Here is a 26,916-nt window from a genome sequence, read left to right as displayed (position 1 = left end):
TTCTACAAGTTTTTCATGAAACGAAAGTGATTGCACTAGAAAATATATTTTCATACACTTCTTTGCTGTTGTTGTTGACCTCAGTTGTAATGCAGTTGTACAAGAATGTGCTGATGCCGAGGGAACGGAAACAAAATACTAGGTTGAAAAGATGTTTTTACATAAAAATAGTTAACTGGAGGAACAGTTAAATATAATGTTCTACAATCTTGGTAGATAGTCTCAGAGTGCAAAACTTTTAATGTCTAACTTAAAGGAGGGAAAAGATCACAAAAAGTTCTGCATACTGCATATAAGTGAAAGTACAATCGGCATATCACCAACTGAAATGAAATCAAATTTGATCTCGCCGTTTAATGCCATTTCAAAGAAATGTACAAATGTACATGATACAAATTTATACAACAACAACATCGTGACTGGAGAAGACAGTTTGTCGTTTTCACCTTAGGAAAAACAGACTTTCGTTACAATATTTACAGGAATAATACTTCAATACATTCGTCACAAATAGTTTTTATCAAATCCAAACACTTCATAATCGTCTTTGTACATATCGAATATTGTATCTTCCAGTTTTGTATCGTTATAATACTGTTGCAAAATAGACCCTGCATTTGAAGCATAATGTGCTTTCCTGAATTCTCTTAATTTTGACTGTATGTCTGTTGTATAGGCACCAATTTTCTTAAGTAAATCAACCGTGAAATCTGTTATATTTGACATTTTACCAATAAACATATTTTTATACAACCATATGGGCGCTCGGACTTGTGACTCCCAATGTGGATCTTTACAAGTTTTTATTTCGTTCAAGAAAACCTCAAACGATGTAATGGTCTTATTGCACTTTAATTTAAAATGGGGTTCCCTTAAAACCTTATCGAAAAAACACGATAGAATTCTCTCCCTCGGTTCACGAACAAATGCAACTTTTGTCCATGTATTATCCAGGATCATGGAGGTTACGTTTTCATCACTATAGTCATATAAATATGTCAATCCGTTTTCGTAGGGATTGTGAACTTCTCCTTTTAAAGCTGTAAGATTGAGGCCTTCAAGAAACTGCATTATTCGTTTCCAATAGGTGCATGCCGATTTTTCATTCCAGAATAAAATTAACTTGTATTTCTTGTTTACGATGGGCGATACGTAGAAACCGCGCTTAATCATTCCCAATTCGTCTTTTGACAGATTTGTTCGAACTTTTGTTATCTGCAAAGAAATCTGGCCCATAACTGTGACACCATGCTTGGATGAAGTAAAAACTGCAATAGGAGTATTGGAAAGAACACTCTGGTCAGCTTCTATTGTATTTGTTACTTCTAGTTCCGGGTTTGTGTAATGTCTTATTCCTGATAATGACGTCTTGTTAAATAATCTTTGAAATTGACGCATAAGATCTTCATCTTCCAATTGAGTTTGTTTTTCAAAAAATGTAACGGTCATTGTGCTTGAAAGGTTTTTATATACCCAGGAAAATAAGAACAAAGCCAAACACGCTACAGTTATTCGTCCTCCGATCCGAAACATGTTTTTTATTACTTCGTTTTAATGGTTAACTAGTTTTTTCTTCTGAAAAAAAAAAGACATAAAAAGAGAAAGTGTCGTTATTCCCATGCGTATAGTTGTATACTGTATTACAGTCGTTGTGGATGTAAAGATTATTTACAGACAAAACCTGAAACATAAATGAGGGGAAATCTCTTCACTGGCCACCGTATGGGATGTCATAAGAACAGTTAAAAAAAGCTACAAACATTTTATGATAGCACGTTCGCCTTGAGTGCGGAGGGTCAGGTGTATAATTACTAGCGAATTCAGACAATCACATTTTGAATAATAAGCCGAATTTTTTTTTTTTTTTTTTTTTTTTTTTTGGGGGGGGGGGGGGACGATATATTGAGACGAAGCCAGAACAATGTGTTAGAATGGAGGATAGGCTAAACTTCAATATGTCTGTTTTCTAGATCCGTTATTGTCCTTAAATGATGAACACTTTAGACTTACATCGTAATAATACGATTACTCAATCAATCAATCAATCAACCGATAAAATAGATAGGTAGGGAGCTTTAACTATATATTGACATTAAATACCTGTATACCTGCTGGGGTGATTCTTGAATGACCTACCGATGAAGTCAGTCAGATAACTGAATACGACATTATTACTTGACTACTATAAGTTTTTCTCACGTGTTTTATCATGATTTTAGGCGCATTTTCAATCGATACCAACTTTCATTATTGTCATCTTCTTGACTAAGAATATTAAAAGTACTGCATTAAGTAGTAATGTGAAAGTAATATTGTTCGCTGGGTATCAATTTTCGTGGTTTTCGTGGGAAGTCCAAACCACTAAATTTAGTTCCAAACGAAAAAGAGAAAGATATTTCAATTGAAATGTATACTGAAAAATCTCACAACCACGAATTAAAGAATACACGAACTTGTTTTTCTTCTTTTTAGTTAAAAATTGATTAAATAATTAAAATTCCACGAACTAAAGTACTTTCACAGTATTTTAAAGTCGATTATCTGTCAGTACCATATTTATTTACTAAAAGCAAAAATAAGTTAAAACGCGTTGTGATACCACAGAAAATGTTTTATTCGGCGAGATCAAATTTCTATTTTTTTTCCGTGAGTGTAGAATCGATAAAATATCACAAACTCAATATGTATTCAAAATAATGTTGAATAGGAACTAATATATAACGTAAAAAGATAAGGAGTTTAATTACAATTTACACGTGAGAAACTGTCAATACTGTTGTAGTGGTGGACAATGGTAAATGATGCGTTTGTTCATTTGATAACACCTAAACGGATTTGTATGCTCCTTAGTTGGTCTTGGAGGCGTGACATTCTTCATTACGTTAGAATTCAAGTGGTCTCGACCGTAGTAGTACAGTGTAATTTTAAACGCGTAGGATTAATATTATAGAATTTAGGAAAACGATTGGAAGTGTCAAGGGCGGCTAAGGTCGACCGAGACTTTACCCCGCATATAAATGTGATTAAATCATTAATCACAAATCATTATTAAGAAGACAAAATGGATAAAGATATTGAGCAGTTATGTAAACAGATGGACAGAGATTGTCTTAAATGTCTCCTAGAAGGTTTGCAAAGCACAAATTTAGATGAAAATAGTCCTGAAGCGAGCTCGCCAATTCAAAACAAATAAAACATGGCATCATATTCCGTAGTTGTAATTAATAGCAACACTTTAAATGATGAACACTCACAACATAAGACGAATGTTGATGACAAATATGATCCAAGTAACTTTGCCAAGCCTATTTTTATTCAAGATACCGATGTACACGGCGGAACAAAGCCCCCAAGGTCTCTATGGCTAACTAACGTAGAGATATATAAAGCCATAGGACAACAAATCCCGCCTTAGCGCATGAAGGGAATTCAGAGAGTTAGAGAAATGTGGAGGGTGTATCTCGATAATGAGGAGGACAGACTGTCTATGTTAGTGACAGGGGTCAATCTTTGTGGCAGGAAGATTCCTCTGTACTCGCAAAATCCTCATAACCCTGGTATTTTAACACCTGATACCATCAAAATTACAGTGAAAAATGTCCCTATCTCAGCGGATGACGGGCAGATTAAACGCACATTGACCTTAAATGGATGTGAAATAGTTAATTTTTCACGAGAAAGGCTAAGGGTAAATGGAAAGTTAACAGACTGTCAAACTGGAAATAGAGTTGTGATAAGTAAAGTCCTGAAAATGCCCATACCAAGAAACTTACAAATAGGGAAATATATGGCTCTAGTGTTTCATGCAGGACAACAAGAATTTAAGGAAAATTGTCAGCAGAAACAGATAAAAAATGTCACAAATGCTTGAGTCCAGATCATTTAATATACGAATGCCCAAATGACTGGATCTGCAAAACTTGCCATGAGACAGGACATAAATTGATATATTGCCCTAAAGCGTTTAGGGAAGAGAACGTAGAGGCTGAAACTAACTCTGAAAATGAAGCAAATGCTATGATTGATACAGACATTACAGAAGTTGAGAAAACTGAAAATGTAGAGGTTCAACCAAATAGAGGGCAAAATAATAAGGCAGTGCCTGGAAAACAAAATGAAAACAAAGGTAACCGTCAAAATAAACAAGGTAGTGGTACAAAAAAGCACAAAAATCAAGGGCCAATGGACAGGCATGTACAAACACCTCAGATGGCAGGAAGACAAACACCAAGATACCATACACCACCAACACCACCTAATAATGAGGACACTGCAGGAAAACCTGGTACAAAAAAACCTTAATCTTGAGTATATTAATTAAGTAGCTAAAAATGAATAAAAAACAAAATTAATAAAATGTAGCTCTCTTACAGAGTAAACATATGTGGAATACTTCAGTGTTGTTATTATTGTAATATTTTCAAAATTATGCTTATTATATTTATGTATGAATTACATGTTATACATGTAAATAATGGTTTTTTATATACATGTACCTTTGTACAAATTTTTGAAATGGGTAAAATGTGTGAAATCCGTGATCAACTTTATTTTCATAATCTATTTGCATTAATTAAAATCATAATGCTAAATATATTGCAGATTCAGATCAACGATAAGGTTGTAAAAGGCAACACAAACACCAATCAGCAGAATTTTGTTTTGATTATAAATTTCTGGAATCCACCTATTTGCAGAAAAGCGTGCAACCAATGTCTCTTGTGCACTGAAGCGACGGATAAATTTAGTACGAATAAATTATGCTTACCTACTACAGCGAACAAATGTATCCTGTGTAGTCTGTTACGGCTTTCTGTTGTTCACATTTTTAATTAAAGAATTAATTCATAAATTAATTTATCCATGTGTATCAATTTCATATTAAGTAGCAATTTGTAACAAAATTTCACTCCAAATACACGTGGTCACAAAATTTTCGTCGGTAAAATTGGATAATTATTTCAATATCATCGAACTAAATTATTATAATAAGTATATCCACTATTTTAATGTTGTTATAGAATCTGAGATGAGAGAATCTGATGTTATTCAAATTAAAGTAGAATTTTATTCGTCTTTTGATGTGTACTACTTATTACTTTATCGACATGATGTTTTTGAAAGTGAGATTGTTTACCTGTCACTGTATTTTTAGTGCGGGTCAAAGGTGAAATTGTATTTATGTAATGTGATTGTGTTATTTAAATGATTTGATACTACACAATTATGAATCTTAGTAAATTAAATGTGAACGTGCTTAGGCTCAAGAAGGGAAAGATTTCCCAGAGAATAAGTGTATTGTATCTTCTGTTTAAGAAAGGAGATCCCTTAGACATTAGTAACTATCGTCCAATTTCTTTATTAAATGTAGACTTGAAGATATTATCAAACGTTCTAGCACAACGTTTGAAACTTGTGTTACCAAAACTCATTAACGAAAATCAGACTGGTTATGTCAAAAATAGGTTTATAGGTTTTAACTTAATACAGATACAAGATGTGATTGATTATGCCGAGACAAATATGATAGATGACGCTATAGTTTTTATAGATTTCTCGAAGGCCTTTGACTCTCTTGAATGGAATTTCATGTTTACAGTTCTGAAACATTTTGGCTTCAATGATTCGTTTATTAGGTGGGTCAAACATTATATTCAGATATTCAAACATGCATAATAAATAATGGGTGGGTATCACAAACTTTAAAGAATTTTAGAGGCATTCGACAAGGATGTCCTTTATCAGCTTCGTTATTTGTTCTCGCTGTGGAAATCGTGGCGCTTCGTATCAGAAAAGATCAAAATATTAAAGGCATTCAAATCAAGTTAGATAAGGAAAATAGGTGTATTAAGATCTCTCAATTGGCTGATGATACTACATTATTTTGTAGGTCTAAAAACGATGTGGAGAAAGCCATGAACGAGATTGACATTTTTGAATCTTTTTCTGGGCTTAAGCTCAATAAAGAAAAGACAGAAGGAATCTGGGTCGGAAATCTTAAATCATGTAAAGATAAGGTTGCTGGGATAGGATGGACCGACATACCGATAAAGGTTTCAGAGATATATTTTGGACATTATAAGGTAGAATGCTCTAGATTAAATTGGGATAAACGAATAGAAAAAATGCATAAGCTGTTTGCAGCCTGGAAGAAAAGAAAGCATACTATTTTAGGGAGAATTTTTATAATCAAAGCATTAATTATACCCTTATTTACCTTTACTTGTCTGGTCACTGTGATACCAGAACAGATTATAACGGAAATGGAAAATAAATGCTTTAGTTTTATATGGGAAAACAAACCCGATAAAGTCAAAAGAAACTTTATCATTGGTTCATACCAGAAGGGGGATTGAATATGATTGATTTAAGAAGCTATTGTATGTCCTTAAAAGCTTCTTGGGTTAAAAATTAGTGGTTGGGTATCTTGACAATTGGAAAGTTATTCCAATGAAATATTTTAATGGTATTGGGTACAATTGGTTGATATTCAAAGCCAACATTGATTTAGCTAGTATAAAAAAGCTACTTCAAAATATCCCCGAATTCTACAGGGAGGTAGTTAAATGTTGGATTATTGCTGGGGATGGTCAAGATAGAGATCCTTCAGATTTTATAGGGATCAGGAAACAACTTATTTGGTGTAATAGATTTATTAAATACAAAAATCAGTCAATCTGCTTCGAACATTGGATTAAAATGGATATTATATACATAAATGATATTCTAGATGATCAAAATCAAATTTCCGAGAAAGTTGTTTTCAACAAACGTCATAATAGCAGAATTAAATATTCTGAAAGAAGCTATACCGCATAAATGGAAACTTCTCTTAAAGACAAATGAATCTATTAAAACTAAAGTGAATATTATGAGAGAAAGCTTTACCTGGAAACGTTCGTTTCTAGATGTAGCTAAAATTACAAACAACATATTTTACAAATCATTAGTTAAAGATAAATTTGAAGATTCTATTGGCTTTCAGAAATGGGTGGGAATTTTCAGTTCTCATGAAACATTTGTCAAGGATAATCTATAGCTTTATATATTTAACTATTTAACAGAAAACAAATTCAAAGAATTTAGATGGAAGTTGATACAATATATCATTCAAACAAAAAACAATATTGTTTCAATGGAAGATATTGCAAATCCTTTATGTAATTTTTGTCAACAGGAAATTTTTTTTTATTTCTTTGTCTCATGTCCATACTTAAAACCATTCTGGAATGAGATTAATAATGTCTTTAGAAAATCTGGCATAAATTATAATATTAAACTAGAACATATTGTCTTGGGATATAAGATTGCTGATGAAAAGTATTTTTTTATCAACTATATATTGACAATACTTGCTTTTTCTATCTACAAAGTTTATCATATATCCGGACAAAAATAAAAAAAAATGTAAATGTTTCCGCCATTTTTATAAAAGAATACAAGAAAAGAACGAGTGAAAAAAATAGAGAATTATTTTAATGAGGTTTAGGAAACTTTTAGTAGATTAATTACCTGTATGTCTGTTTAATTCATACTTATCGATTATTTACTTTATAATTGAAAGTTTATTTATATATATGTGTATTTTTTACAACTAGTTATTACCCGGAACAACTAGAGGAATTTACAGGAAAAATTAGATAAAAAAGTCCTCGAGATTATAAGACGCTTTTAATCAATATTTTTTTAAATAGTAGAAAATTTTGGTAAATTGTATTCAACCCTGGTCAGTTCTGTATTACAGGGGAATACAGCTGTAATTTTTAGATTGTAATTTTTAATTTTGATTCCAGCAAAGTCTCATGCTTTATTTGAAATAATGAAGCAAAATGAAAGGAACAAGGAAAGGCATTATAGTTTGTTGTAGACGGTCGATGTAATACAATCTTTTAAGACCTTGCATTAAAATTCATATCGAACTTGTCTTTATCATTCACGTATCTATTAACGTATATTCAATATAGTTCTCATCCTTTGTGCTCTTTATGCTGTATATTAATAAACTATATAAATAAACAGTAAAATAAACAAAATTCGAAAAATTGCTGTAAAAATTATTGTAAAATGTTCTATATATTGATGTATAAGTTTTGTGTGAAAGGCGGGTGTTTGATTTTCTATTATGAAACTTTTAAAATGAGAAGTAACATCTTGTGACATTGATTAAATGTCACTCCTATGTCATATGTAACACACGAATCGGTTAACTGATTGATAAGAACGTTTTTCACTTTTGTATTAACTGAATCATTTCAAATAAGTTTGAGCCCATAAATAGATTCGGAGATGTAATACCATTGTGGCCATTAAGTTGATGTTAATAATGTTAAGTACTTGTCCATATTAAAGTGATTTATGGTGAAGAAAAACCCCAGAAAAAAAGTTATATTCCTTTGTAATTTGACTTGTACCGCTGGCGGAGCAAAACATGCTTACACCATCGGGTCATTATGCGGTTGTCATTAAAATTCCGATTTCTAATGATTTCGTTTTGTGTTACGTCTTGTGTTCCTTATATTGTTTGTATTTGTGATTTACTTTATCCTCATGTAGATCATTTCAACACTGGTGTATTTTATTTGTTTCTTTTGTGACGTTTCGGTATTTTTATGCTTCCGTAGCTGAAAGTTTGGGGTATACCCTTGTCCGTCTAATCGACTTGCACGTTTTCGCACGCAAAACGCTTACACTAATTAAATGGGAGTTTTGAGAGAGTGTATATATTTATAGTTGAAAATTCACTTTAGTTTCTGGAAATTACCTTCTTTTTGTCGTTTTCGAGTTGTTGAAATTCATTCGCGGAAAGGTGTTGTTTTTCAGTTTTTGTGCAATAACTCAAGAATGTTTCCACCCATTTAAATGAGACCATTAGAAAACATATGTATCATATTTGTGCCGATTTTCACCCACCGGCTTTATACCGATAATTTGCGATCCGTCATCCATCATTTATCGTTGGAAGGTCAGTCATCACTTTGTTGAAATGATACGTCAAGCAGATGGCCCCTTGATTTTTTTTATCTCGTGACTCCTCAATGTTTTCATTTTTGCTAGATTTTCTTTTCGAGACAGAAAAGTAATTGACACTAACTTTGATACAAGAGAATACTACAAATAGTATTTGGAATTTAAATGAATTGATCTGCAGTATTTTCCATACAATATCAATTATGATCCGTCAGATCAATTAATGGCCGGCTATCAACCGCCTTTGATTTAAGTTTTTTATGCTAATTGTGACATTCATTCAACAATGAGTAACTTCTAAACCGCCCATTTCAATTTAAGCTTTTTACTCAAACAATTAATTGTACCATTTTGTACATGCAACCGAACAGTTATATTTCAATACATTATTTTAATATTTATTTGGACAGTCTTACCTTAAAAAAGTCATTCCATTATTTGAAAGATCATTACGTTGTGTGAAAATATATACTCAAAATATAGAAAATATAATTAAAGGGTCAATTTTGTGAAACAGCTTGACTTAAAAGCGAGAGTATCAATTAATCCATTGTTCATTATTGGTTATTTAAGAAATTACAATTTTAATGAACTAGTCTTTTTTCCCCAAACATTATCGTTTCAACCGATCGATTTGGATGGTTGAATTAGAATCAAAACAAAATTCAAATATTGTCCATTTATCTTGAATATAGAGGTTTGTCATGGCGTAGAAAAGAAAAGCACAAAAGACGCTTTCTTGGTCTTCATATGCTACATTATTATATAACGATAATCACGTCTGTTATCAAGTCTGAATAGGGTATGTAAGTCTCGTCACTTGACTCAAGTCTCGTCACTTGAGTCCGATGTTTCACGAGAATGGGTCCTCGTCTACCATGCAAATGCATGGGGATTCGTCATTAACATAACATTGAGTTGAATACTAAAAGTAAAATATATTTTCGTGTAATAAATGACAAATATCTAGTTCAACATGATGAGAAATGTAAAGTAAAACATAGATTGAAGATTTTGCATTGTAATGCAGCGTTTCGATTTCCTGAAAGTAAACAACAACATGCAGATCGGTTTTTGGATTTCAGTACGTTCTATTTCGGAAATTCTGGAAGGGAAACAAGACGTACAAACCCTATTTATGAGAAAACCATGTACTCTTCTCACACAAAAAGACAAATAAAAGTCGCTTTCTGCTTATTGAGTATTACCTGTATTTGAGATTTGTTGATACACGGGGTGAACCAATCGATGTTAATGACATCATGGTACCAAGTTTGCTGGAAGAAAACCAACCATTCAGAAAGCTTTTTACAAACAAATTGAAATATACGTATATATTGTATTTTGCTTATTTCTATCTGCAATACACTTTTTGTAGAATAAGACTATTTCTTTCCTTGTATTATGCGATACTGTTGCTCTCGAATATGGAGTACATGTAATATTTTTTGATTATAGCGTAGTAGGTAAATGCCAAGTTAGATGCAGCAGAAACATCTTTTCAAAAGGGACATTCATTTTTATCATAAATTGATCTTTCATTAAATGGATGGCAAACAAATATGTTTTCAATTATCGACGTAGTAATATGAACTTTAAATAGGTCTGAATATGTATGTTCATAGATATTGAATTTTATGTAATTAGAGCGTCCATGAATTTTACTTAAAGTTTTGTTATTGACAAAGAAGTGTTAGGTTACAATTTAGTAACATCTGTTTTTGTGAAACACTAATCTCATTGAATACATATATAGGGTCTTGTTTATTTTTTAAGCGGTTACACAGTTACCTGATGAAGAAAAGCATTGATGAAAAGACATGATATGTGTATAAGGTATTGAACTTTTCTTTCATTGATTTTGAAAATAATTGCAGTTTTATAGAAACACTTGTTTGTTTTTTTATATTGTATTCTTACTCGTTGAAACTGACACCCGAAACTTTCTTAATTGGATTCATTCAACCGGAAATGTTACATGGTTTCAATATTCGAAGTAAAACAAGCCGTCTGACAATTATATTTTGTCCAAATTCTGGTTTTAAAGACCGGATGTCGAGCATGATTAGAATAATGCAGAAACTATCGTATTACACCTTTACTTGGCGCAAAACGAATGACAAAGTAATTGGAGCCACACTCTTTGCTGAGATCGTAGAAGGTGAATTATAATGCATGAAAGACATAAACAAATAACATTAAAATTGTCTTCTCTAAATTATGTATTTAAGCGTGATTTTTTAAAAACTTTTTTATTCTTTTTTGTCTTTATTTTATTTTTTTTTAGAATACTACAGAATTTTCAAGAATATTTCAATGAAGAATTTTCCATACAGAGTTTTTCTTTGCGATCCAAACTTTTTATTTTTATTTTGCTTCCCATGTCGATACATATTTTACTAAAACTTGATAGAATCGCCAAATATCATCGGTACGGACATACATGTAGTTTTTCATGCATTATTCGGATAGTATTTTATCCCGTACAATTGCTTGTCGTATTAAAATGTGTTATTAATCAAATAAAATGATTTTGTACTTTTTAACTGACCTGCAGTTGTTGAAACTACATAGAGAATAAGATAGCAAAACATCCTAATGTAATACTAATAAGCACAGACAAAATGCCTTCATAACTGTTCGTATATTTTAGTCAATATTTAGTCTACATTTCCTATTTTGTTTAATTGGTATACTCTTTATCCCTACATTTGTCGCTTGGCATATACTCAATTGATAGAAGACAAATTATCGTAACAAATCTATGACATCTATTTAACGAAATGCAATGAAACTTCTTTTCGATTATTTAAATTCAAAACAAAGGTTAAACTTATGTTCTAAATCAGGTAAAGCAAGTATCAAGTTGTTTTAAATTTTGTGTAATAGGTATACCTTTTTAGTACCGTTATCGGGTCTTGTCAATTTTTCAAATTTTGTTACGTAATCTAGAATAAATATTTTGTATTAGTTATATTAGTATTGCTTTTCGTTTACTGTATTTTCTATTAAACTTTATAGCATTCTTAGCACTTGTATTATTCTGTCGTCCAAAACTCATTCTAAAGTTCACAGGCTGCGCTCGCAAGAGGTATGAGAATTTTGCTCTGTTTGAAATGTTTTGGAGAATCGAGTTAAGCGAAGTAAATTAGCTTGATTTGAAAGAGTAATCAAGGGAACCAAGAATAAAGCGGTTATCAAAAGAATGTAATCCAGGGACAAAGACTAGACATGAAAAAAAAAAAAAAAACAGACACACAAAACCAAGAACATAAAGTAACTAAAATAAAGCATACAAAGTATCACATGCAAATGAGCAACTTGGAATCCACTAACGACTGGGAGCATGGATCAGGTGCACCGGTAGGGTAAGCGTCCACCCACCCGCATAAAAAGTCAAGTCCAGGGTAGTCAAACGAGGAAATAATTCCGAAAGGCTTTTTTTCCTTTGTTGTAGAGGAGAGGTTTAGGACGAACTGAGCGGTTAGTGCTGACTTGAGCTTCGTGTTCACAATGTTAGGGAGGTTGGTTTTTTCTACGTACTAAGTGACATGTCATGTCATTTCGAAACTTATTCAAAGACTACGCATTGTTGACAGTGGAAAATGATTAATTACACATGTCTAACTTATCCAGAGATCCATACAAGCATCAGGTGCTTAAGTGCTTTTATATATTAGAATATACTTACTTTTGAAGGTGCTGAACACACACAAGAAAAAAAAATTATCACTTGATTCCTTCTTCAAAATAATATCAAGATATCAGCTGATATTCAAATCAGAAGTGTTCCAAGGATTTCAAAAGTTTATTTTTGATTTAAACTTTTTCACCACTCTTTATGATAATTATTGATATGCTTGCTAAAAATCATACATCTACCATTTCGAGTTGGAAACTAATTTAAAACACTTATTACCAAAGGAAAAACTATTACATACCCCATCCCAACAATAACGGTAAAATCTCATACCGCGAAAAACACTTTTGTTGAAAATACGCCAATTGCAATTATAGAAAAAACTGTCATAATTTCTTACTACCTTTTTTCTATTGTTGGTACAGAAACATTTTTGATCATATATGTATTTAAAATCATCCGTTAAATACAATAGACAATAGTTTCAGTATATAGTAGCTGAAGTGTTTTCGGACATGACACCGGAAAATGTACATTAATCCATATCAGCTTAACAAAATAGTATTGTAAGAAGCATTATTTATGTTTATAAATATATTGAAAAAAAACAAAACAAAAACAAAAACAAACAAACAAACAAACAAAACAGATAATTCTATTTGAAATCCGTTCTTAAAGCGACATGTCACACTTGACTTAACTTAATTGTCTGAGTACAATAGGAGATTTCATACGACATTAAAACGATTATTGTCACAATTGATTCACAAAGAAAAACAAATTTCGCTCGTGGACTCGTGGATCATTATGATGTATCCATCAGCACCATGAAAACTGATTTATTCAACGGGTCATAGTTTGCCTTTCCTTGTTTGTCTACCCCGGACTTGACTTTTTATGAGCAACTCGGCGGGTGTTTCTAGAAAAGCAGAGGACGCTTAACCTAACGGTGCACCTGGTCCATGCTCCCAGTATTTAGTGGAGTTTGAGTTGCTCGTTTACTTTTGTTACTTTGTATGTATGATTTTAGTTACTTTATGTTCTTTATTGTGTATGTCTGTTTCCATGTCTGGTCTTTGTCCCTGGATTACACTCTTTTGATTACCGCTATAACCTTGGTTCCCTTGATTACTCTTTCTGAATTGACTGCTTGTTTGATTGTATACCCAAGCAGTAATATTGTAGCTTATGAAGGTGATGAAACATGTAATGGATGATAAAATGATGAAATGGAAAATGGGATGGGACACAAGGATTATAGGGTCGACGAATTTCGATTGCCACTGGAAATAGGGGAAGAGGGTAGGGACGGACAATTTAGCATCCTGTGGCGTAGCACAATGGTCCCAATTAAGATTGAATAATACAACACGTTTTTTCAAAGAGTGGGTAAATTGTCATCTGAAAAAAAAACTAATGTCAATAATAAGTCCTTTTTGATTTTTTTTTAAAATCCCTTCACCATTTTAAATTTCTTTGATGAATTGGCTTTAAAAATATAAAAAAAAAATGAAAATCATTCAGACGGTAATGAACAGTAATAATATGTTATTATTCCCATGTCATGATTGTCATTTTGGGATGGGTAAACCTTATAAGGTATTTCGAGATAAATAATTCTTCTTAAATAGATATATGGAAGGTTTGTAATTGTTAGGGATATTTTAAAAGACGTTTATTTATAATGTTCAGAACTTTGATCATCAATAAGATATGAATCTCTATGGGAATAAGGCATGGTTTAAACATGGTATGAAAACAATGACCACTTTGAAAGTTTTATTCATATCTTTGCACAATCAGATTCAAGTACAAAAATACTTACCATATCATTTTGGTAAATTAGGTAACAATTTCATTGAAATGCACTAAAATGAACATCTCAAAGGCAAATAATTGTTTTTTTTTTAGTAGAATTATTTTTTGACATGCATGATTTTTTTTGCATTGTGTGTGATCCTTTCAAATACTTATCATTAAGTGGCTGTCCATGTACAAATCAGGCAGATCCTGTAATATTGGTGGCATAGGGTAAATTTGATCCCACTAAATATTTTTTTTGTTTCTATGTAATTTATCAAATGTATGGCAAATAGTGTAAAGTTTTTAAATCGACAATGAATGGCTCAGAAAATGAATTTAAAGTTCCTAAAAAAGGCAACTAAAATTCTCTCAAAGAGTTATCTGTATTTCCTCAATGAATTTCAATCCTTTTATATATTTTATTTCTCTTTAATCGTTGAAGGTAAAAAAAAATCAATTTTAGAAGGGATGCATTTGTTAGTGATTTATCTACGGATTTATACCCCATCACCTCCCGAAATTACCATCAAAGTGTTTTTTTTTTTAAGATATTGGTAGGTCATAAAAGATGGAAAGATGGCAGGGAAGCTTCATGTCAATTGTTTCCCTCTCTATCAATCATATATATCTATGTTACAGATGTTATGATTGATTTAAATAGCTCTTCGGTTGTTTTCTCAGATGAGTTGAGTATATCTGAGAAAGACTAAATTGAGAGAAAATATGTGCCAGCCTGATTCTTTTACGTGATATTACTTAACTGTATCATACTTTGTTAAAAAAAGGTATTTTATTCCGATGAAATTTTTTTTTTTTATTTCATGATTGAATTAAACCTTTATATTTACTGGGTGCCCGTGTACATAGGACAACGCTGACAGAATGGTTAACAATGTATGTTATTACTTAATGAAACTAGTTATGCTAGTATAACAGCTATCAATGTAAGTTGTATGTAACTGAACAAATACATATAAAACAGACGAAAAAAATGCATTTTCCTACTTTTGAAACGATCTGTTTCGACTAGAAGATTACAATAGAACTATATATTTTTTTTTTTCAAAAATTCAGTTAAGTTCTTGAACAACCAGTGTAACAGCGGAGAAAGATGTGTAAGATTATTCATCTTTTCACGAACGTTTATATAAACTTGGCTCTTGTATGAATTGTGTGATGAAACAGAATAAAAAAAATGAAGGAAATGCATGAAAGACAAATAAAACACAATATCAGTTAATCTTAGGTAGCTTTTGAAGACGGTAACGACATGCTGTGTACGTAGCTGAACTGGCTTCACAGTCGTATCATTGATTCATTAAAATAAAAAAAAGTTTTAGTTGGAGTGTGACCCTGCCATGTATTTTCTTTTTTCTTTGTATTTAAGTTTACATGATTAAATGATATTTTTAACAATGTCATTCCGTTAATTTAAAAATCGAAAGTCTCATTTTGGCGAAAGAGAGTGCGTGCTGTTTTCAATTTTATGTTAAAACACATTCAACTGGTATTTAAACATTGCATGCAAGGGAAAATAACTTAATATTTACATTTTCCTGGTCAGAGTAGTGAAGACTTCTGTTCAAAATGGATTAGAATACATCGATTTAATTCAGTATTTTTGTTTAATTTCTTTTATTTATTGTTTTAAATCTTTACCGATTCACATTTAGTTTTATTTTCGACGAAGAAGTCTACCGTGATTCATTTTCTTGACTACAAATTATCATTTACCAACCTGTATAATATATTTTATTATTATTATTTTTTTATTATTATAATTTCATTTTATTTTATTTTTTAAACAAAAAGGTTTTTGTCATGCATAAATCTTTTTCTGATTACTTCTATTTACAAAGACTGATAAAGACTGGTAAATAAAAGACCATTGACGTCAGTTTGAAATTTCTTTTAAAAGGCCGGTACAGTATTTCCTATGATAACACGCTGAATGAGACATGTAATGAGTTTTGTCGTTGTCCCTGATTCTTTTGATAGCCGCTATCCTTTGATTCACAGGTTAAAGTACATTTAATTTGTTGTAAAAAGAGAGGTTTTGATTTAATGTAAATAAACCGTCAATGCATTTTACTAAGAGTTTTATATTGTCAAAGATGTGTTAGGTTACACTTAAGTAACATCTGTTTCATTGAAATGATAATTTCAATGAATACTAATATAGGGCATTATTATCATTTTTTTCAGTAACACAGTAACTAAATTTAATCATTAAAGAATAGTCGAAAAAACTGATGCAAAAACATGTTTGATGAAGTATTTTTTTTTGTTTTCAATGAATTCTGATGTATTTTATTTCATGGCTTTGGAAAAGAACTGCAGAGAAACATATCTTGTTTAAAAAATCAAGGCATTTAAAGCACACTTTAATGTATTTTTTCTTTCTTGTATGCATTTTCACAGATTTCACAATCATTGTTTCATCAAACAAATATTCATCTATGATTAATAATTACATCCCTGTTTGAAAACATTTACATTTACATTTATATATTCTTTTTTACATGATGCCATTATGCGAAACCAAGTACGTTTGTTTTTTTTTCGTCTGAATGGCTTTTGGGATTTCCTGATGCAAAACAGGGACTGCATCACATGTTGACCGAAGGAAAGTAGCATCTTCTTATCAACATGTTATTGGAAACTATTAGACGGAATGTGAAAAAAAAAACAACTTTTACGGGTTCTTTATTACATGATTTTAGCATGCATCTCATATTTCGTTTTTCAATTTGAATGGTTTTTAGGGTTTCCTGGTGCAAAACAAACATGAGCTTAGTATTTTCGGACTGAGATGGTATTATTTTTTTTAATTCAACGGATGATTGGAATTGATGAAAAGTTCAAATTGCTTGTCGTGTTAAACTATGTTTACAATCAAACAAAATGATATTGTGTTTTTTAAATGACATGCAGTTGTTGGAACAACTTTGAGAATATGATGGCGAAAAATCCAACTGTACAAACATAATACTATTGAGTAGAAGTCTTTCTGAATTTGATTTCTTGTTCAGAAACTGTTAACGATCATATAACCAGTCTTATTTTTTCATTTGGTTTTTGCGCTTATGAGATAAAAATCATATAGATTGTACATGAAATTGGCAATTTGAAACGTGCAGTTCTGAAAGCAGAAATTATTATCGTTATGTGAAAGTATAGCATATGTAGACTGAAAAATAAAACATCGTCTGTATGGTGGGATTTTTTTACTCACAGTGAATCACTTTACCACTTGCAGTGTCTGAATGTTATGCGGATAGGTACTTAAGTAGCAACAAAAACATTAAAAAAGTGAACATATAGTCAATATGTAGTCTCCATTTCCTTGTTTGTTTAATTGGTGTAATATTCATCACTACATTTGTCCCTGGCCATATAATCAATATATAGAATACAAATTACCGTTTAGAAATGTGTAGCATCAATTCAATGAAAGGCAATTAAACTACTTTCCGACTATTCAAATTTAGAACAAAGGTTACACTTATGTCCTAAATCAGTTGGAGTAAGAATAAAGTTGTTTTAGATTTGATTCATTGATCCTCTAAGATCTCATCGCAATAGGGAGATATACGATCGCAATTCTTTTTAGTCCGTTATCGTATTTGGCAATTTTTCATATTACGTAATCTTGAACTGAACGATATACTACATGTATTTTAAGCCCTTGAATAATTATGTCGTTCAACATTCACCCTTAAGTTCACAGACAGCTTTCGAAAACAATAATTTTGTTCTGGTAAAAATGATTTGAAAAATAAAATCAATTACGTGAAGTAAAACAGCTTGATTTGAATAATTTCGAAAGATCTTTTTTACTGTGTTGTTTGAAAAGAGTAGTTTAGAACATTTGCAGCTGCACTGAGCTTGGTCTCGGGGATACAAATATGGATGGTACGTTTCCTGTGGCATGACATGTCATTTCAGAACTTACTCAAAGGATACAAAATGTTAATATGTGTATTGACAATGGAAAATGCTTAATTATACATGTCTAAATTAACCAGAGATCGACAAAAACATCAGGTACATATAAGAACTTTATGCAATTCAGAACATATGATACTTACTTTTGAAGATGCCGAAAATACACAGTTGATTGGCTGTAAAATATGATCCCTTTGAGGTCGGCAACTGGACAACTGGACACCTGAGTCTCTGTAAACGTCAGAAAACATATTTATCACTTTATTCCTTCTTCGAAATAATATCAACGTATCCAATGATAGTGAAATTACGAGTGTACATTAAATTAACCCTTTATTTCCCCATCAGTATTTTGTGCACAGTCTGCATTATCGCATTACTTTCCCTTAATATGTTAAAATCTATTTCGACATGAATCTAAAAAACTAATTTGTCAGTGTGACCCTATGACAATCAAAAATGTATATTTCGTTATGTTTAAATCCCATTTCGACAACTTAAGCATTTACATACATGACTATATTACAGTATTATCAAAGTGTCAACTTTGTTTATCTCAAACTTTATGTTTTAAAAAAAAACTATTTATTAATGAAATGAATTGACATTATATATGTTAAAGTTGTGTTGCCATGAAGTAGTGATGTACAGATTTTCTGCGAACCAAAATAGTCATTGAGGAAACATTTTTGCTATGGCCATTCGGTAGAGCAAACATTATAAAAATATATACTAGCGGGTACTTTAATTTCCTTACTTAATGTTTCTTATCACACTTCCGAATAAGTTGACTTAATAAAGAGATACAAAATTGAGTTGTTATTTAGACATTAGTAATTTCAAAAAAGATGGCTACATATTCCATTACTTAATTGCAACACGATGTACATCATATGTGTACCGTTACACAAACAAAACGTAACGTTTGTTGTCATTTTGAATTTTGTGCAGCAAAAGGATGAATAGCTTTACCTCCATACATGAATATTTAGGGAAGGGAAGATTTTGTACAAGGAGGTGAAGAGGGACAGAAAACGGGAGATGACAAATTAAACATCTCGAAACGGGAGGTAGTGTACGGAAAAGGAAAAAATATCTGTTGTTGTACATGTCATTTCAGTTAGTTCATGTTCTTTGTTGTCGGTGTTTTTTCCCCTGTCTTGTCTGTCTCCCTTGATTACATTTTTTTTATTTCTGATAGACTCTTGGTTCCCTTGAAAACTCTTTACATCATTGTAAGGATTTATAGTTATATTTAACTATCACTTGTCTCCAAGGCGAAGCAATCAAGAACGTTGTACTTTATTTTGTAAATTACTGTTAATTCAGAAATGATATATGTTGTTTTCATTCTTTTTGAGTTTTTATAATTTTACCAAGAAATGTGTAATTACTATTTATATTTTTTCCATGCCAAGTCAGTAATTAAATACTTCCGCGATTTTAAAGAGTAATCAAGGGAACCAAGGTTATAGCGGTAATCAAAAGAATGTAATCCAGGAACAAAGACCAGACATGGAAAACATACATACACAACAAAGAACATAAAATAAATAAAATTAAGTAAAAAAAAAAAGTAACAAAAGATGAGCAACACGGACTCCACTAAAAACTGGGAGCATGGACTGCGTCATCTGCTTTCTAAAGCAGAAAAGTTATTTAAACGTATATAACCACCTTGTGGTGATTAAAATACTGAACTATTTCTTTATTCAAGTTTGTTTTAGCTTTCAATGGAGGAACCAATACTTCGTCAATCCATTTTGGATTTCAACTCTTTTTTGGGAAAATAAAGATTACGAAATCCCGCTTAAAATCAAATATGTACCATTTCGAGATGAGAACATATTAAGACCACTCTTTACTGAAAAAAAACCTATATATTATCTCATCCCTACAATAATAGCAAGATCTTACATTGTAAATTGTCCTTACCCCGAAAATATGCCAATCGCAATTGCAATTAAAATATAGTAATGATTCATGACCTACCTTTATATGTTGTTGTTATTAACACTTTCAATTGTCAAGCATCTGAGTATCTACAATCTTACCGTTAAAAAATCAACACCACCTTAATAATAATGTAGATCAAAATATAAAAATAAAATGTCAATCTATACCAGCCAAGGAGTTGTCGGACATAACACCGGAAAACGTATATCGGCCTTTATGAGTTTACAAATGTAACAAAAGAGTATTGTATGAATTATTTATGTTTTTTACTACATTTAAAAGAAAAGATTTGATTTTAAAATCCAGTGTTAAAGCGACATGCCACGCTTTGTCAATCGGCATATCTTTATTGTTTGAAATTCAATGAGGAATATAATAAGACTTTCAAACGATTTTTTTACAATTGATTAACAAAGAAAAATAAATCTCTTTTCAGTTTGGATTTGTGCGGTAACAGTAAGTAGGAAAATAAAAAAAAAACTGTTATCTATTGTATGTCCTGTTTGAAGAGATTTTTTTTAAAACTCTTTACCATTTTAAATATTTTCTCTGGAGAATTGCTTCTAACAAGAAAAGCAAACAGTAATACTATGTATATATGTTTATCATATACAGAGATATTTGTGGTAGTTTCACCTAAAAAAAAATATTAAAAGATAAATTTTATTTTAAAAAGTATGTAAGAAGGTTTTAAGATTATTAAGCCTAAAGAAATGTCAAAAGATAAATGGTACATGCTATATATATATATATATATATATCTATATAACGTCTCAGAATGTGACGACTCTATACTCTACACTGCTCCATCGGATCAAACTGATACAGGAAAGATAACGTAAACTTATAGAAGGGTCTGAAAAATTCCCAACGATGTTAGAACTGTCAAATTTGCGAAGCAAATTTTGTCGTTCCACCCGCGGGACTCGAACACGTACCGTTGTGACATCTATGGCAACACCGCCTGCACTAAGTCCAGCGCCCTAGACCACTCGGCCAGCTAGGCTATAAAATACAGCTTTCGCTGGTCGGGTGATTCCTTCTCGTAGGATTAATCTAGGGCCGTAACTTAGTACACGATGTATGGTAGTACGTATGTCACAACGGAACGTGTTCGAGTCCCGCAGATGGAACGACAAAAATTTGCTTCGCAAATTTGACAGTTCTAACATCGTTGGGAATTTTTCAGACCCTTCTATAAGTTTACGTTATCTTCCCTGTATCAATTTGATCCGATGGAGCAGTGTAGAGAATAAAGTCGTCACATTCTGAGACGTTGTATAATATTTATTTGTTGTGACATGCATCATTAATTTGATCCTCTATCCTACAAATTAACACCTATATGAACTGTCCCGTACTACCATACATCGTGTACTAAGTTACAGCCCTAGATTAATCCTACGAGAAGGTCTCACCCGACCAGCGAAAGCTATATTTTATAGCCTAGCTGGCCGAGTGGTCTAGGGCGCTGGACATAGTGCAGGCGGTGTTGCCATAGATGTCACAACGGTACGTGTTCGAGTCCCGCGGAGGGAACGACAAAAATTTGCTTCGCAAATGTGACAGTTCTAACATCGTTGGGAATTTTTCAGACCCTTCTATATATATATCAGTCAATTCAGAAGGAGTAATCAAGGAAACCAAGGTTATAGCGGTAATTAAAAGAATGTAATCCAGGGAAAAGACCAGATATGGAAAACAGACATACACAACAAAGAACATAAAGTAACTAAAATCATACATACAAAGTAACTAAAGTAAATAGGGAACTTGGACTCCACTAAGAAGGTTCTGTGATTTTTAAAGATGTTTCTTAAGACGTTTATATAAAATGTCTGAATACGATATCGATTAACTGTCGATCTGAATGAACCAGGCAGTGTGATTAATTTTAGAATTGCATGTACATGTATTTTTTCTTAATCAAAAAGCATACTTAGGGCATCTCACGTGCGTTGCTGAGATCTTTTAAAATTAGAAAATATTTTTTTTTCATAAAGCTGAACTTCAAATAAACATTAACTATCTATACACTTTCGGGGTTTACGTCACGAATACCTACTAACCAGTTATTAAATATATCCATGACAGACGCACAAGTATAACCTGTATGCAGCATTATAAGGTGTTAGAAAAATATGCCTTTTAAGTAGAAATGTTACGTGTTACAATATTTGTGACGACTTAGCTCCTAGGTTAATTTAAATATTATAATTGCGGTCAGAGGTGTCCTTTATGTTAAAATATTGTATTAACATATTGAATTCTTCATGCGTGCAGGTCCGGGTGTTAAAAGAATAGGCCTGCAGCAGCGTTAAGCTTGTCGTAAAAGGCGACTACATAGTGCTCAGAACCCTAGCCAGGGGCTAGAGCGCTCTACCCACAGAGCAACTGGGATGTGTGCCCCAGGCGGTGGAATGGGGTATCCCTGGCGTGTTACATGCTGGGGTTGTCGGGCTATAATACGGAAAACCTGACCGCCAACCATAATGGTGCACCGTGTTGGGAAAAATGCCACGTTCCTCGCACGTTAAAGAACCCTACTGTGGTATTCTCCCGGAGTAGGAACCATAGGGCTCCGCCACAGGAGGCTAAATTGCCCGACCCTACCCACCTCTCCCCATTTCCAGTGGCAATCAAAATTTGTCGACCCTTTTGTCCTTGTGTCCCATCCCTTTTTTAATTTCATCATCGTTTCTTGTTCATTTTATCATCAATTTCATGTTCATCGTCTGAATATAGCTGAAATATTGCTGCTCGGACGTTAAACCCCAACAAACAAACAAACATATTGAATTCAGGCGCTCAGTTTTTCAAAGGTTTTATATACTATCAGTTTAGATCGTCGTCATATGGACATTGTCCTCATATATGTAGTAGGGATTACCTATACAAACATGCGCATTAATATTCAACATTTTTCTCATTTACTATAAATGAACACCTATTGTTTAAGATTAAAATATGCTTAATTCACTGTTTTGAAAATATTGAAATTATCAACGGATGCGGGGAAATCTCACACATAATTTCATACAGATGCATATGAAAGAGTAATCAATGGAACCAAGGTTATAGCGGCTTAAAACAATGTAATCCAGGGACAAAGACCAGATGGGGAAAACAGAAATACACAACAAAGAACAGAAAGTAACTAAAATCATACAAACAAAATAACAAAAGCAAATGACTCCACTGAAAACTGGGAGTATGGACCAGGTGCACCGGTAAGGTAAGCATCCTCTGCTTTTCTAGAAACACCTTTGATTATAAAAATTCAAGTCCGGGGTAGATAAATGAGGAAAGAAAAACTATGACTAGATCTATTGAATAAACTATTGCATAGATCAGTTTTCATGGTGCATATGGATACACCATAACGATCCACGAGTTCATGACGATCATAAAACTTCTGTATTGATAACTTCAATCTTGTAGCTCCATAATCCTGTTCCAGAAGCCTATTTGTTAGAGTTCTAGCGAGATACAAACAATCTATGTAGTTTCGGCAAGCTATGGTTTATCGTATGAATTGATATGAACACTCCATACGCAGGTGCTGAAGGGATGTTGCCAAAGGAAAGTCATGGATAATAAGTTATCACATTTGTCGTAAAGTTTGGTCAATAGTTTTCCTTTACCATCGATTTCTAAGTGTAGATCAATATTTGATAAGATATACTCAACAGACAGCTATGACAAAATTGGAAAAAAAATAATTTGCTTTCCTATCTTTAAAATGATGTGAATTGAAAAATGGAAGAAAAATACCACTTAAAGTAGATTCGATGTTTTTAGTGATTTAATGAGCAAAAAAGAAAGAATGAAGTTGGACAGTTATATTATGAATATCTATCATTAGTGTTTGATAGTAAGAATACATGCGTATTACACATTTTGGAGGTAAAACTACCACGTCAAATTTGATGATACAATAAACAGCAAATGTTGATCAATGTCAATTTTATGCTTTGTTTGCCAATCTATAAATAATTATTAAATGATTAAAATGCAATGTTTTGTTTTGGGTTTGTTTGTGTGTTTGTTTGATTGTTTATGTTGTATGTTGAATCATGTATTCAATTATATAATAAAATCTGTCATCTATGGACCAATTAAGATAAACAGTATCTAAGTATGTACAAAATATTTATTAGTATTGTGGTTTATCCGAAGAAAACTCAAGACAACCTGAAAAACAGTGAAATATGAGGAATAAATGGACCATGAATGGAACTATAGCTAATACTTACATTAAATTACCATTTCGCTTTTTCTAAAAACTAGGCAGGGGTGAGTCTATCAAATAAATCAATGAAACTGTATACATTTATAACATTCTAATTTCACAACTCTTCTAATGTTCATTTCCTTGGATATGTTATATATCGTGACATACTCTTTGACTGATTATATTGTAAATATTCTGGCGGTAAATTTTACAGTATCTTTCTGAAGTAGAACGTTTCCAAATTTTGAGTGTGAATGTCTCTTGTGTGCAACTCTCATTTGCACTTGCATTTTTAAATACAGTTTTTATGAAGCTTACAAGAGGATTTAAAAATAATGCCTGGTTGTAAGGCATTTATAAATCCAAAACAGCAAATACATTCAGAAGTTTTCGTGAGATATTCAATATTTATAACATTCTAAATTCACAACTCTTTTAATGTTCGATTGTTTGGGTATGCTATATATCGTGACATATTGGGTGACTGCTTATAGTGTAAATATTGAAGCGGTAAATTTCCCCTTTACTTCTGTAGTAGAACGTTATAATTTTTTTTAAGTGTTTAAAGTCTCCAGTGTGTAACTTTCATTTGAACAGTTTTTATGCAGCTTACTAGAGGATTTAAAAATATGTGGAATGAAGAAATGTTTGTTTCTTTGTTTGTTGGGGTTTAACGTCCGAGCAGCAATATTTCAGCTACATTCAGACGAAAGAAATGTAAGAATCACTAATCATAAGCTATGCCTTGTTTAAAGGCATTTATAAATCCAAAACAGCAAATACATTCAGAGGTCACCGAGAGTTATTCAACGTATGAAAACGTACAACAACCATAGCCTTAGGTTTGCTAAGTTTATTGTATTGAGTATTAGCTGTAACAGTTCACAAGAGGGCATAGGAACAAATACAAAGATAGACAACTCTATTTTATTCGCCAATATCACAACGTAATCAATATCGACTAAATTGACTTATACCAAATTGGATTATCTCAATGCAAATAAATGCTAAAATTTCACAATATTGAAATAAATTCCTCAATCTGAATACAAATGTCTTACTTAAAATGATATCAATACACTAATTCATGGCATAATGATCTGATGGTGATGGATGAAACTAAAAAAAAATAAAATAAATGAGACACATATTATATTACTTTTTTCTAATCTTTAGAACTCGATAAAATATATTACGAATAAACATAAACTCTTTATGAAACAAAATGGAGCAATACTAATCTGAAAATATCAATAAATCAATAATATCATACTGGTGTGGAGCAAATATGGCTTGCCTTTCAAAACTCTAATGAACTTTCTAGGCTCAAAAAGTATTTACTCTAACCAATCAATCAGAACACAGATGCAGTACTTTAACCGATCCATCATACCGGACTGTAAGCCGTCTTGCATCACCGATCAGTATCCGATCCACCATACCAATCTGAACACCGTTTATCATTTCCATTTACATCACCTTACCGCTAATCGATTAATACGGATTGATTTGATTCAATTTTATATTTGTACAGACATTTACTAAATGATATAAATACAGACATCATTATATTACATTTTTTTTCATTTACTGTTTTTTTTTATATTAAATGAAATACTAAATGCAGACTATATATTTTGAATTCAAGTTATATTTATACGTCACTTTATTTAATTCGTTCCAATGAAAATTCTGAAACTTACATGAATCAATCTGCACGTCGCGCGCTATCCGTTTTGGTTATGATAGATAAAAAGAAACTTTCAATTTCTGAGATAATCCTGGTAATAAGTCCTACCAAAGTCGTTTTGAGACACCAGTTTTGGACTACGCCCTGTCAAACTTCAAAGATTTCAACATTTGCATTGCCTTGTGCATTTTACAAATTAAAGCTCATTTTGCAATAAAAAATATTTATTTTTGTGTACATTGGTATGACTTTTTTTAACTTAATGCAAAAGCAGTATTTTCTTGAATTTCTTCGATAACTAGAATAAATGTAGCTATAATATTTTTGATTTGGCTCCTTTATAGTTATTATCGAGTTCTCTCTTATGATCAAATGCCATAATTGCATATTTATTTTAATGTATGTGTTAAAGAGTAATCAAGGGAGCCAAGGCTATAGCGGTAATCAAAAGAATATAATCGAGGCACAAAGACCAGACATGGAAAACAGACATACACAACAAAGAACATAAAGTAACTAAAATCATACATACAAAGTAACAAAAGTAAATGAGCAACTCGGACTTCACTTAAAACTGGGAGGAAGGACCAGGTGCAGAGGTAGGGTAAGCGTCCTCTGCTTTTCTAGAAACACCCGCCGAGTTGCTCATAAAAAGTCAAGTCCGGGGTACACAAACGA

At 31.9% G+C, this 26,916-nt stretch overlaps 1 protein-coding gene across 26 annotated transcripts; it reads right to left on the bottom strand.

Annotated features, from left to right (window-relative positions):
* Window positions 1–339: 339 nt before the first annotated feature.
* On the bottom strand, window positions 340–20,541 carry LOC148597215 (carbohydrate sulfotransferase 9-like). 26 transcript variants are annotated; one of them, XM_088563476.1, is made up of 6 exons: window positions 20,413–20,541; window positions 18,502–18,589; window positions 10,176–10,244; window positions 6,889–6,914; window positions 4,769–4,813; window positions 340–1,575 (listed from the first exon to the last, which is right to left on the bottom strand). In XM_088563476.1, exon 6 carries the CDS (start codon window positions 1,531–1,533, stop codon window positions 505–507), a length of 1,029 nt encoding a protein of 342 aa, XP_088419602.1. In that variant the 5' UTR covers window positions 1,534–1,575; window positions 4,769–4,813; window positions 6,889–6,914; window positions 10,176–10,244; window positions 18,502–18,589; window positions 20,413–20,541; the 3' UTR covers window positions 340–504. The 26 variants fall into 26 exon arrangements, with proteins under 26 accessions (XP_088419602.1, XP_088419599.1, XP_088419609.1 ...); XM_088563473.1 differs by lacking the exon at window positions 6,889–6,914; XM_088563483.1 differs by lacking the exon at window positions 6,889–6,914 and having other exon boundaries at window positions 340–1,572.
* Between the last annotated feature and the right edge of the window lie 6,375 nt (window positions 20,542–26,916).

This window comes from Perna viridis, chromosome 15 (genome assembly GCF_037379345.1).
Source record: "Perna viridis isolate PV_CMFRI_1.1 ecotype Kerala chromosome 15, ASM3737934v1, whole genome shotgun sequence".
Taxonomy (NCBI): Eukaryota; Metazoa; Mollusca; class Bivalvia; order Mytilida; family Mytilidae; genus Perna; species Perna viridis.
The sequence above is the reverse complement of the archived record's forward strand: the minus strand, read 5'-3'. Positions and strand labels throughout refer to the sequence as shown.